General features: G+C 43.2%; 1 protein-coding gene across 2 annotated transcripts in view; it reads right to left on the bottom strand.

The window, feature by feature from the left end:
• The window catches only part of LOC126200568 (trithorax group protein osa-like), a 106,452-nt gene that overhangs the window by 44,783 nt on the left and 47,395 nt on the right, over positions 1-14,274 (bottom strand). For both annotated transcript variants that reach the window (XM_049936719.1, XM_049936720.1), the window contains exon 2: positions 1,793-1,886. In XM_049936719.1, the coding sequence (XP_049792676.1) occupies positions 1,793-1,886 (94 nt within the window). The remainder of the gene's footprint in view (positions 1-1,792; positions 1,887-14,274) is intronic.

Genomic DNA, 14,274 nt, shown 5'->3' with positions numbered 1-14,274 from the left:
GCACCTGTCCCAAATGCTATGACAGCCTGTTGAAAGTTCTTAGAAACTCAGATCATCTGAATACGTTACATAGCACTTGTGAAAGTACGAATATTGTACAGTTCGTGACAGCTGAGACTGGAAAAATACAATTACAAAGTGCTAATACATTAACATAATGGGTCAAGTAGTTTAAGTATATTAGAAATAAACATTAACGAACACTATTAAACGAGGCGTGAGGTAGTATTTTATATAAATACTTCGATGGAACATTCAATGTTGAAAAGGCAATCACCGTAAATTACCTAGGAATGGCAACCGCCCGCTCCCCTCCCACCCGCACTCCCGATTGTTTAAAGAATGGTATACATACTTTCTAGTACTGAAGCCGCAAATCCCTTACCTCGTCTACGTAAAGGCCGTAAGTTCAAGAATACTGTATTGTCAGAAGTTATTATTCCGAACTGGGATCCCACTGTCCTAAAGCCAGTTAGACTAGGCTCAAAAGAACGAAGTTCTACAAGAGCCCGCCCTCTCCATTTCGGAAGGGAATGAAAGAAGAGTGAAAAAATAAAATAAAATAAAAATTACAGGAACAAACTGTGAGTGGCAGGCCGAAATCAGATGTATCGCAGGCCGCATTCCCTGGTTTACAGAATCGAATTCCCATGTGTAAAACAACCGCTTCACGGGTCTAACTGTTTATGGCGGAATATCCCCTTACTACGTGCAGTACAGTGATGTTTCGCAGGTATTCAGTGCTATATCCAGATACTGTCTGCAAAATGTGTTGCGAAAAGAGTTATTAGTTAAAAAACGCAATAAATTTAAACGTCATGCCTGATGCAGAAATTTTACTGGATGAACAACGAAAATTTGGTAAGAGGTAAATTTTTTTCCTTTCATTATTTTGTGGAGAGTGTCAATGAGAAAATGTGTCGAAAAAGTTTGAAATTAGGTGTTAAGTTTGTCGGAAGTCACTAAGTGGTCTGGTTCTCACACACTGGACGAATTTAATCTGGTTGATTAGCACGTGGTGATTTACCTGCCTCAAGGCATATACACAGTTTCGAACTTTAGTACCTGACTTATTATATGGGGGTAAATGCTTCCGCCACAGCTGGGCAGGTCCTTGCCGCCTCGCTGATAGCATCACAGCCCCAGACCGCCGCACCAACACCTGATACAGTATATGCGAATTTAGACTTTCTCGGTGAATCTAGATGATGAAGTCTTCTCAGGTTATCAGCCGAGTCAAGACGTCGTTCTGGGACATCGTTTCAACTAGTTTCCTACTTGTCATCTTCAGGCGAAGTCACTAAGTGCTCTCGTTCTCTTCGCCTGAATATGGAACGTAGAAAACTTGTTGAAACGTTACCGCAGAACAACGCCTTGATTTGACTGACAATCCGAGAAGACTTCATCACATGACGCAGTGTCTTCGAGGAATGGCGGCCACATAAGGCTGTCAACTGATCGGCTGTTATGGGCGTAGTAGGTTCAAAGCCTTCACGACAAAGCTTCACAGCCGAGGTCTGTGAGATCGAAACTCATCAGTCAGCGCCTACCTGCTGTCCTCGAACTGCTTTTGACTCACCCTGATCCACGAGCTTCCATTAGAGAACACTTACACCATTTTACGCACGGCTTCCATGAAGATGCCGTCCCGCTGACTCAAATGGACAAACACCTCTCTTGTGAATGGTATGTATATTAGCTTTAGTTCTAGAACTCAGGTTAAATTGCGTGGTTCTGATAACATTTGTTCTCACATGGAAATTCATCCCGCAGACAGCAACAATTGTCTTACCTTTGTATTTCGGCCGCCCTTATCCATGGCGAGGGCCTGGGAGCGATTGGGATACCGTTGTAGTTGCCGAACTGCCGAAACTCCTTCCCGTAACCTGGAACACATAACAGACGCACCATTTAAGTACACGTTTGATAAATAATCACAAGAAAAAGAAACAGGGAGGGGGGGGGGGGGATGGTGGAATTGAACTAACTGCAATGTCCGTCGAAGTCTAGGTCATAGGCCTTTAGGGACTCAGACTGGCACGGGGAAGGAAAACTGCTGTGGACTTATGGAGGGAAATCCATTTCATAGTTGTTGGACGAGGAAGCCACTTACTTCCTACCTCGAAGTCGTTATTGTTTACTGCTAACACCAAGGCTTCTGCTTTCTGTGCGCATGGACAACACACCAATGTTTTGTAATGGGTCTCTCTGGAATCTAGTCAGCTAAAGCTGAATCTGCAGATGAACAGGCTCATATAAATAAAGGAGCGACGATCGCGGCAAAATCATCGATATATTGACAGATCGGGGGTTCAAAGGCATCAGCGAGTGAATTGCAACTCCTAAATAATTCGGAATAGTATAATGAAATGTATTTACCAAAATGAAATTTACACATGAAGTGCGAATTCTGTCCACTGCATACTCTCAACCGAATGACATTTCCCGTAGCACTTTGACATTATATACCGCCGAAAATAATAGCGTCCTACATATACATAAGTTATTTGCAAGGCTATACCAGTCATATTCGAAGGGCCACATTCAGTGAACAAACTCATACAAGGTGTTAAAAAAAAGTATTCTGTATTTTGAGAGATGACAGTAAGGCTCAAACAAGAAAATAAATGTCCAGTAAACATGGGCTGTCAAATGAATACCTTACGAGGTATGAGCACTTGCTCAGTAAAAGACATGTGTTTCGCAATAGAGAAGATGAACAAGTGCTCAGAGCTCTTAGGTTGGTATTTTTGAGCCCACTTTTTCTGGATATTTTTCTTGATTTTGGTCTACTACCTCTTAAAATATCGAATATTGTTGTTGTTGTTGTTGTGGTCTTCAGTCCTGAGACTGGTTTGATGCAGCTCTCTATGCTACTCTATCCTGTGCAGGCTTCTTCATCTCCCAGTACCTACTGCAACCTACTTCCTTCTGAATCTGCTTAGTGTATTCATCTCTTGGTCTCCCCCTACGATTTTTACCCTCCACGATGCCCTCCAATACTAAATTGGTGATCCCTTGATGCCTCAGAACATGTCCTACCAACCGATGCCTTCTTCTGGTCAAGTTGTGCCACAAACTTCTCTTCTCCCCAATCCTATTCAATACCTCCTCATTAGTTATGTGATCTACCCATCTAATCTTCAGCATTCTTCTGTAGCACCACATTTCGAAAGCTTCTATTCTCTTCTTGTCCAAACTATTTACCGTCCATGTTTCACTTCCATACATGGCTACACTCCATACAAATACTTTCAGAAATGACTTCCTGACACTTAAATCTATACTCGATGTTAACAAATTTCTCTTCTTCAGAAACGCTTTCCTTGCCATTGCCAGTCTACATTTTATATCCTCTCTACTTCGACCATCATCAGTTATTTTGCTCCCCAAATAGCAAAACTCCTTTACTACTTTAAGTGTCTCATTTCCTAATCTAATACCCTCAACATCACCCGACTTAATTCGACTACATTCCATTATCCTCGTTTTGCTTTTGTTGATGTTCATCTTATATCCTCCCTTCAAGACACCATCCATTCCGTTCAACTGCTCTTCCAAGTCCTTTGCTGTCTCTGACAGAATTACAATGTCATCGGCGAACCTCAAAGTTTTTACTTCTTCTCCATGAATTTTAATACCTACCCCGAATTTTTCTTTTGTTTCCTTTACTGCTTGATCAATATACAGATTGAATAACATCGGGGAGAGGCTACAACCCTGTCTTACTCCCTTCCCAACCGCTGCTTCCCTTTCATGTCCCTCGACTCTTATAACTGCCATCTGGTTTCTGTACAAATTGTAAATAGCCTTTCGCTCCCTGCATTTTACCCCTGCCACCTTTAGAATTTGAAAGAGATTATTCCAGTCAACATTGTCATTGTTGTTAACGCGCTGTATTTTGCGTATGGTGAGGGCACAGACTATGATGTGAACACTTACAGCGACTATCATTAATCAGACCGTATGTCGAAGAAATGCTGCTTTCAGGTTTTCTACAAGTAACTCCTCTATAAATTCCTGATATTTTTTTACTAGATCCAGTTACTGCTCGTTACGTCATACATTGATATTAGAGTAACTATAAACATGCAATATCATAGGCGCCTCGAGTAGACGATAATCTCTCAGAGTTATTGAAATCCTTGCGAGAAGATGCTATGACAAAAGTATTCCGCCTGATACGAAAGATTCATGAGATACGTGTAATACTCTGCCTTCAAGAAGAATGTAATAATTCCATTTCAAAACAAGTAAGATGTGAGTATACCGAACCTACGGTGTAATGTCATGAATGCAAAATAATGACTCCATTACTAACGGGACAATGGGAACACTGGTAGAAGCAACCTCGGGGAAGATCATTTTGGGCTTCGAACAAACGTAGGACCATGCTGACCCTACGGCATATCTTAGAAGATAGGGTATTGAAATGGGAAACCTGCATCTGTAGCATTTCTAGGTTTAAAGAAAGCTTTTGATGAGGTTGACTGTGAAACACTCTTCTCGAAATTTTGAAGTCACTAGGGACAAAATACACAGAGAGAAAGACTATCTACACCTTGTTGAGACTGACTTCCAAAACAGTACGATCATTGGCTTCCGGGCCAAGACAGCAAGAATGTTAGAAACACACTAAGTTTGCAAACTATGTTGCCGTAGTTGTAGTACGTAGTGCATGGCAAACTGACGCTATCCAAAACCGGCGCAGAGCCCACTGTAGTACGCCACGAGCCATTAAACAGCGGCTGCTGACATGTTTACGGGTGAATACAGGCGCAAATGTCGAGCAACTGACAGCCCAGGTGAGCCAATGGGCTACCAACAGCGTCTCTTCAACGACCATTCAGCGAAAATTGCTGCATTTGGGCCTCAGAAGCAGAAGCCTGGTCCATGAACCGATGCTGACTGATGTTCTTCGGCGACGAACGCAGCCGGACGTTCACTGAGTGGCGACAGGTGGCCTTTGCAGATGAATGATGTTTTTACGTTCCGTTCGACAGATGGCCGTTGACGTGTACGGTGTCAAACATATGAAAGCAAATACCCTGATACAGTCGTCGAAACGGTCCATTATGTTAGAGGGAATGTTATGGTCTGGAGAATGTTTTTGTGGCATTCCCTGGGCTATCATGTCGTTCTGGAAGGCACAACCAATCAACAGAAGTTTGCATTTATCCTTGGGAACTGTGGTAAGATGGCATCTACCAACAGGACAATGCAACATGTCTGGCCGTTCGCAGTGTCAGTGTACGTGCGTGCTTCAAAAAGCACCAGGACGAGTTTACCGAACTCCCCTGGCCACAAAACATACAGAATTAAAATCAATCGACAATCTATGGGACCACTTCGACTGAGCTGTACGCGCCATGGATCCTCAACCGAAAAACCTAGAGCAGCACTGGAGTCAGCATGGCTCCACGTCAATGTCGGTATCTTCTAGAACAGTGTTTCCCAACATTTCCAACGCCATTACCTCTGAGTGCAATCACATATTACCAAGTAAATGGCTCTGAGCACTATGGGACTTAACGTCTGTGGTCATCAGTCCCCTAGAACTTAGAACTACTTAAACCTAACTAACCTAAGGGCATTACGACATCACACACAGCCATGCCCGAGGCAGGATTCGAACCTGCGACCGTAGCAGTCACGCGGTTGACTGAGCGCCTAGAACCGCACGGCCACCGCGGCCGGCATATTACCTAGTACCCTCCATCACTAACTTCATCAACATCATACTTTTATTTTGAGAATGACCAAAGGTTGTTTCTGTAGGTCTTTTATTATATCATGAACTAATGATTCTACTTATTTCTAACAACCTTTTTGTAGAATGATGAAACACTTAGCTAGTGCTCCCTATAACTCCTCTACAGAAAATAAAGCTAACTATCAACGTTGGGGATGGACACTTGTTACGAAATACGCAGCCTCTGCACTACTCCTCTCCTTAGCGACTCTTGCTTCAGCCAAACTCTACACCCAATGTAAAAGCAACCGAATTAAAATACGTGCGCTACTCTTACTGTTTGTAAATTACTTCATTGCTGGACCCACTTACTTCTGAACTGGTAGAAACTGGAGGACCTTAGGCTGCCAAAGCTTTATGTCTGACAACAACTAGTAATAATAATAACACTATGAAGACCCTGCAGCAGTTTAGTAACCATTACGTAGCTACTGCTGCGTCGCGCCGTCAATTAAGTAGCTATTGCCAAATGAATAATGAAGCGATTTGTTCTCCACTGCGGGAACTACCTACAGCTTCGAGAAGGCATTTTGAAGAGATATTAAAGCGTATGCTCAATTTTACTGTCATAAACGCGGGGCACGAAGTAAAAAGTTTGTGTGTAAAAGGTGGACTGTGTAAGTTGGAGATGTTCATACATTCGTTTCATGAGCTTTAACATCAACCAAATTCTGTTACGGTTTAGTACTCGTGTTTGAAAATATATAAGGACTGGTAACTTAGTATTAGAGTCTTTGAAAAAAGAGATAACAACAATGATGTTAAAAAATAATTTAGTTTCGTAACCATAACACAATCGAATTATTTTGTTCTTACCGCTTCGAAAATTGCACTTTACCCCTCAGATGGTAATCACCCCCGGGTTGGGAATCACTGTTCTACAAACGTCATTGACTCTCTTCCTGCTTGTCTCGCAGTGGTCTGTGCTGCAAGTGGTGGCTATCCAGGCTTTTGACAGATGGTCATATTAATGTGACTGAGCAGTGTAGTAATTCGCTGGTAATATTGGCACTGCCTGTTAGATGCCTCTTATACTGGTTGCAGAAATTTTCCATCAGTAGCGTAGTAGTACAGTAGTGGATTTCTTTTACTACGTATGCGCAGTAAGTTACATTTCTTTACGATCAGGATCAACTGCCACTGCCTGCACTATTCATCAGTTCTCTTTAGGCCATTCTTCATGTCGATACCGTCTTTTGGCGTTGCTACTTTCATATAGACAACCACATTATCTGCGAACAGTCTTAAAGAGCTTCCGATGCTGTCTACTAGATTGTGTACATTGTAAACAGTAACGGCCCCACCACACTCCCTTTGGGTACTCCAGAAATTACCTTCACATTTGTCGATTTTGTTCCATTAGGAGCGACATGCTGAGTTCTGTCTGCAAGCAAGTCTCAAATCCAGTCGCAAATCTGGTCCGATACTCGATAAGCTCGTATGTGGACGATGTCAAATGCCTTCCTGAAGTCAGGAAACGCGGCATCAACCTGGACGCCGTTGTCTACAGCGCTATAGATCGCTGGGACGAACAGAGGAAGCTGAGTTTCGCGAATCTGCGTTTGCGGTTCGTCATGTTTAGCTTTTCCCATGTGTGTATATCATTGTGAAATAGATGTGCAGTCATCAAACTCCTCCTGGTATCATTTCGGTAGTTAGTTAACCAATTGAATACAGATTAAGCAAGGCCATCAGCCAAACTTACATGTGGGGAACATTGTTTTTTATGTTGAATAACAGATTACTTCCAGTCAGCCTACAGGCCATAGGTTGTACAGTGACACAAACCCATCTACATTATTTAACCATGTAAAAACTAAAAATCACAAGGTAGATCACATTGAAAATTCGATGCAAATTCTCCACATAACACCAAAATACCCAAATTGAACTTTCTGGAAGAGATAGAAATATATATACACACCCGCAAATATCCAGAAAAAATTTTAAACGAACAAGCCGATTGAAATTATTGACCACGGATAATTTCATAAAACGAACACCATAGATTTATAAAAACAAATCTGTAATCATGTAACTTCGCTGACACAACTCTAAGCTGTCAAACTTACAAAATGTTAACAAGATCTTAAAACGATACCGGCCAACAAAGAAAAATTCCACTGCTGAGACAGTTCTTAGCGAGTAATTTATAATTTCGCCAGTGCTTTGCTTAAAAACGCACCAAGTAAGATATCTGACAGCAAGAGTGTCAACGTCGTAATATGGAAGTAAGTCTTACGCCAAATGTACAAAATAATTATTTATTACGAAAACTCACAGATATATGATCTAAATACCGTACTATATGTTTCAGAGTGCTTGAAAATGGCCTTTGAGCCGAAATAGGCCTATAGCCAATGAAAATAAAGTCGCAATAATAGCAACTGCTACACAAAGCAGCGTTTTGACATAATGAACACATAATGTCCTTACAAGACATATATAACGTTGGAGGCCCAGAAGAATTTAAAATATTGACACTTTATTTATTTGTTTATCATTAATAATCAGGCATCTGACGACCCTTGTATTGAATCACTAGCAGAATGGAGCAGCATCTTAGAGTTTCCCGTAACAGACCAGTTTCATTTGGCTCATCCAGGATATTTATTCAGCTAATAATAGACCACTTTCATCGTCACCAGTGCGTTTACGGAAAGCATCACGTGTATGAACGGGGAACAACAGTATAACTTTGCCGGGGGCAGGAACGTAATTTAAAGCACGAAAGTTCATACAACATACTTCTTATCCAAATTACTTCTGGGATGGTCTTTATCGTTACGATTTGCCTTCTTGCCTGAAAGAAAATAGTAAAGTCACTGAGAGCAAATCCCGTTACTCCAATGTAGTAATCCATAGGGTAGAACTACTTGAAGTGAACGTATTTGAATTAAACAGCAGATATGATGAATGGTTTTATACATCAGTTTGTTGTAAATAGATTTCGGACAACATAAAACATGACGACATTTCACTATAGACTAAAAGCAAAGCAAATTTTTCGCAAAATTCAGTTGGGCTATAACACTGTAGTGTTTTTTTTCACTAGAGTCCAAATGGCAGTACCTATCTCAGTTGCTGCTGCTTGACTGGGCCATGTTAAAAAAAATCGATTAGAACACACAGCCGAAAAAAGTTCGTACACCCTGAGATTTCGAATTTACTCGAGATTTGTTATTGCAACAGTGCATGTTGAGTACATGAACTGATTACGTTTACGGTTCAGTAGCACAAGCGGTTATGAGGTACCAGGTATCGAGTCATGCTGAAACAGCCATTTAGTACGCGATGTAGCCTCCACGAGAGGCAATGCTGGCGCTGACTCTGGCATCTAGGCGATTATACAGATGCGAATCGTCATGTCACGCCTGCTAGACATGTTAAAGTAGTTTTGTAAGAGGTGTTAGTTGACTAGTGGCACGAGTCACTTCTCGTCCCATCATATGACACACGTCTTCACTTGGAGATAAGTTCGGAGATCGTGTTGACCATGGAAGCTCCTGCACTTCCTGCACAGCACGTTCAATTCCGCAGGCAGTGTGTGGACGAGTATTATCCAGTTGGAACAGCACATCACCTTCCTGTTGCAAGAACCACAACATAACAACTGTTACGCCGTCGCCACGGTAGCCCCTGCGGGCCGGCAACACATCTAACACAACACGGGACCAAGGTTGCCTATCCGTAAAGGCGTAAGCAATGGTAAACATTGGCTGTTTTGGAAACAGACATTCCGCGTACTACTTCCTGCAGAGGGAGTTCGAGATGGCCTGCAGGAACTATTACCACACCAACATCTGATTGGCTGGCCAGACGTCAGTTCCCACCGAATACCGATCTGAAGGACGTCTCCACGGAAGTCCACATCTTCGCCATCAGAATAAAACTTGGAACTAATTGTATGTGTATTACCTCGGACTCTTGTGGGAAACTTAGAAGGTATCTTTTGTTGCCTCTGGTAGGAAATTTTTACTGGTTTTGTGACTGTGACTTTTCGTTATTATACAGTCATTTACATGTAGACTCACGTAAATAAAAGTTGTGTTGTAAAAACTTTCAATTTGTCAGTTACAATAACAACATTTTGCGCGTAAGTTCTGCAAGTACTGAGCGCTGGTTAACGTCCCATCCAGAAACATCAGAGGTGAATGAGAGTTGTAGTTTATCGCACCCAAGACTGTAAGATCTGGGGTGCGGCTAGGGTGTCTCCGATGAATGCATTCTACGAGACAGGGCTTACCCTGTCTGCGTCGTAAGCGCAAACGATCATCACTTGCGTGCAAGCAGAATCTGCTTTCCTCGCTGAACACCACGGCACGCCTTTCCCTCTTCTAATTGATCCTCTGACGGCACGAAGCGAGGCGCGCGTGTATGTTGTGGCTTGGTGGAAGACGGCTAGAGTTGTGGGTGCTCTTAGTCCCACTGCTAATAACCGGTACGCAACAGTTCGTGTTTGCACGTCTGGACTCACAAACCCTCTTATATATTCTGCGGTAGCTATACGATCTACCACCGGTGCCATTACGACGATCCAGGCGGGCGTCTGTGCTGCATGTACCTCCAAAAGTTCATCTGCGGGTGTGAGAGTGTTTACGTGACCACTGATACCAGCACGTGCCGGCCGCGGTGGTCTCGCGGTTCTAGGCGCGCAGTCCAGAACCGTGCGACTGCTACGGTTGCAGGTTCGAATCCTGCCTCGGTCGTGGATGTGTGTGATGTCCTTAGGTTGGTTAGGTTTAAGTAGTTCTAAGTTCTAGGGGACTGATGACCACAGCAGTTGAGTCCCATAGTGCTCAGAGCCATTTGAACCATTTTTTGTAAACCGAGAATATTTTATGTAAATAAACTGCCTGACAAAGTAAAGCACCAAGAAGGCCTAGTCGGAGTTCAATGAAACACGAACACATCAGCGACCCGTATGTTAATCATTAATTTCAATTCTCTGTGACAAGTAGAGCAGTTACTAGATTGCATTAATGTTGTTCGTGCTTAGTGTTATTATCAGATCTCATAGGGTATATAAAGGACGTGAACAGCGTCAGACGTTGAAAGATCACTGTGAAGAACATGGATCCCGCTTACGGATGTGAGTCGGCATTGTCAGCACCTTATAGAATCTGGAAGGGGTCCCATTCTGGGACTATACAGGAAAATATCCCTGAACATTCTCCGAAGTTTTGTCGGTGTAGTTTGGGTTCTCATTGTATATCTACGTACTGCTCGTAATAGGAGCCACTCTATGTACCGAAATGGCCAAGCAGAACGCATTCGAGTAAAGTCCGCAGCTCGTGGTCTTGCGGTAGCGTTCTCGCTTCCCGCACACGGGGTCCCGGGTTCGATTCCCGGCGGGGTCAGGGATTTTCCCTGGCTCGAGATGACTCGGTGTTGGATGTGTTGTCTTCATCATTCATCCCCATTACGGTCGGAGGAAGGCAATGGCAAACCACCTCCGGTAGGACCTTGCCTAGTCGGCGTTGTGGGTCTCTCGCATCGTTCCCTATGCTCCTCGGAGAATGGGACCTTATTATCATCATTCGGGTAAAAGAGAGAGCCCCATGTTTAAACAGCGAAGTACTGTATTAAAACCGAGATATGCCCACAAAGGACAGAAAATCGTCTTAAAATTGTATTCAGCCGAGTAATGATACTCTTCAGCATTTATGAAGCTGCTGTTAGCTATACCGTATCCATCCCAAGCGCCTTAACTGTCAGTCGTTTTGTCTAACTTAAAGGAGCTCATCTCTGTCTGTTGACCTACGTGTCACTTGAGGCTCATTAATGATGCTGTAACAACCAGTATATCCACCGCATGAACTCAGTTAATAGCTGTAATGAGAAGGTACAACGTGAGCGTCTGCCGAATATAAACCCTTTGAAAAATGTCAGGGCTAATTGCCAACAAATTTAACGGCGACGACGTATTTTTCCCTTTTTTTGGAATATAAGTTGCGGTGGACATTCATGCCAAGTTGTAATTGTCTCTCGCGGGCAAAAGGGTACCAATAGTTCTATCGTACTCCACAGACAAAGAGCAAAAATACGTAGTTTCTCTAACATCACTGAAGATGTGTTTAAAACTTTCCGCTGTATCTTTTTAGTTTTAAGTACTATTACTACAGCGTTATAGGAAAGTCACTCTGGGGTTTGATAATTATTGAGAGGAACTAGGAACAAGTTGGTCGTTTGAGTGGATAAGTGAGCTGGGTTAGATAGTGCAGTCACTGTCTGCGAAAGGCAGGTATCCTGGTTCGAGTCGCTATCCGTCACACAGTTTTAATTATTTCGAAAGCTCACATTAGCAAGACATAACATCACTCTTAACTCAAATACACAATACGGAAACAGTTAAACAACGGAGCGATTTGAACGCTTGTCCACACAGTTCGTGCACAAATAGCGCACGTGGCTCTTTTGTGCCGATTAGGCTAATGTAATGCTGTGTCAACAAAAATTGCATCTTACAATAAAAACGGCTCTCTGCACCCTCATTACTCGACTCGAATTAGTTGGACAGGAGAGTTAGTTAGTGACAGTAGCTCGCGTCGATCGATAAGTAAAATTATAAGGAGATGCAAGCTAAACGTGCTTTTGCAGGGAATAATCCGATAACTTATGACTTGAACATATGACTCATTGTAGCGACTATAACATCTCGTTAGGCACTAGAAGAATAAAAGTGCAATAATTATTGAGCAGTTGTAGAAGCAAGAACGTTTTGGTCTCAGAAACAATCGACGAAATCTGCAAATGTGTACACTTCCAGCAAGCGACAGAGAAATGTAACAAAATGAGCTACATTTATGAATCATAAAGTACCGATAACTCATACTGCATGCTGTCTGCCCCCGGTAGCTGAGAGGTCAACACGACAGAATGTCAATCCTAAGGGCCCGGGTTCGATTCCCGGCTGGGTCGGAGATTTTCTCCGCTCGGGGGCTGGGTGTTGTGTTGTCATAATCAACATCGTTTCGTCGCCATCGACGCGTAAGTCGCCGAAGTGGCGTCAAATCGAAAGACTTGCACCCGGCGAACGGTCTACCCGACGGGAGGCCTTAGTCACACGACATTCACATACTGCATGCTTATCGGTACACTATTACGAATAAAAAAATAGTGCTATAGGCCCACTCGAAGAGTTAGACGTTATTTCACCAGTGTGTGTACAAATATGATTTATTCCACATAAACTATGTATATTGTGGCGGAATACGCTTTTAAAAAAGTTACTGAGATAGCTGCACTCCATCAGCAAGCAACTGACTTTTAGTTACTTCTTATTTTATTCAGAATAAAGGGACATTCCTTTTGACCTATAAAATGTATTAGTGATTGAGAATGTATGATAACGATACCTAATATAATAATGTACTGACGTGTTATTGTATCATAACTTGTTGCATCTATGCAACACTGCACAACACATTTATAGGGTCATGTTTTTGAAACTCCGTAATGGTCTCTCACCGTGACGCGGAAGTTTGAAATTTCGTTCAGAGGTACCTCAATCTGTCTCTGCAATGGTGCAAAAGCGTGGCGCCCTGCGACGTCACCCTCTTGCTCGGCAGCACTTTAAATAGCGAAGTCTTGACACACGCGAAAAAAAAAAAAAAAAAAAAAAGACCAGAGCTCTGAAGTTCATGTGAATTGTAAGACGGGTTAATAATGTCACATATCATCTCTTCTGACACTTCCGCAATGGAATCAGAACCAGAAGCCCAGCGTTAAAATCAAGCGACCGGTCGCTGTGGTGGAGCGGTTCTAGCGCTTCAGTCCGGAACCACGCTGCTGCTACGGTCTCAGGTTCGAATCCTGCCTCGGGTATGAATGTGTGTGATGTCCTTAGGTTGGTTAGGTTCAAGTAGTTCTAAGTCTAGGGGACCGATGACCTCAGATGTTAAGTCCCAAAGTGCTTGGAGCCATTTGAACCTTTTGAAAATCACGCGGTTTTCTTGTGGATGGCCGAGAAAAGCATTTCAAACACATCACTGCTCAGAATCGACACTGAAACGCCTCAGAAGGTGGCATAGAGTGCTTCAAAGAAACCACCCCTTCCCTTGGGGCGTCAAATCCCACACATTCTGCGGGCGAAAACGACACTTCGCAGTGCAGTCGGCAATAGGACGACGTTTTAGACAAAGTTCGACACTGCTGACAGCCCCCGAACAGTTCAGCCGTTCTCTAAAGACATCGTGGGGCTGCAACGACACTGGGGCGTGATCTGACCTCTACGGAGTGTAGCGTGACCGCATATTTTGCTCTGCTGTACAGAATGGAACCAACCACTAGGGACCGTTCAAAACCATTCGACGAAATTTGAAAGTGATCGGAAGCAGCAAAGGTTGTTTATGCCTTTTCAGCCCTCTTGTTTCGCTCCCTCCTGTGGCGTAATCATAGAGGTGGCTGGGGGAGGGGACGTGGTGTGCAACGTCGAGAGATGCGTGAATGAAAAGATAAAGGGTCCGTCTAAGACGCCTCAGGTCGGCAACACCCTCGGTTCCACCTACACACCTTTGTTG

Source organism: Schistocerca nitens, chromosome 1 (genome assembly GCF_023898315.1).
Source record: "Schistocerca nitens isolate TAMUIC-IGC-003100 chromosome 1, iqSchNite1.1, whole genome shotgun sequence".
In the NCBI taxonomy this organism is placed as follows: Eukaryota; Metazoa; Arthropoda; class Insecta; order Orthoptera; family Acrididae; genus Schistocerca; species Schistocerca nitens.
The sequence above is the reverse complement of the archived record's forward strand: the minus strand, read 5'-3'. Positions and strand labels throughout refer to the sequence as shown.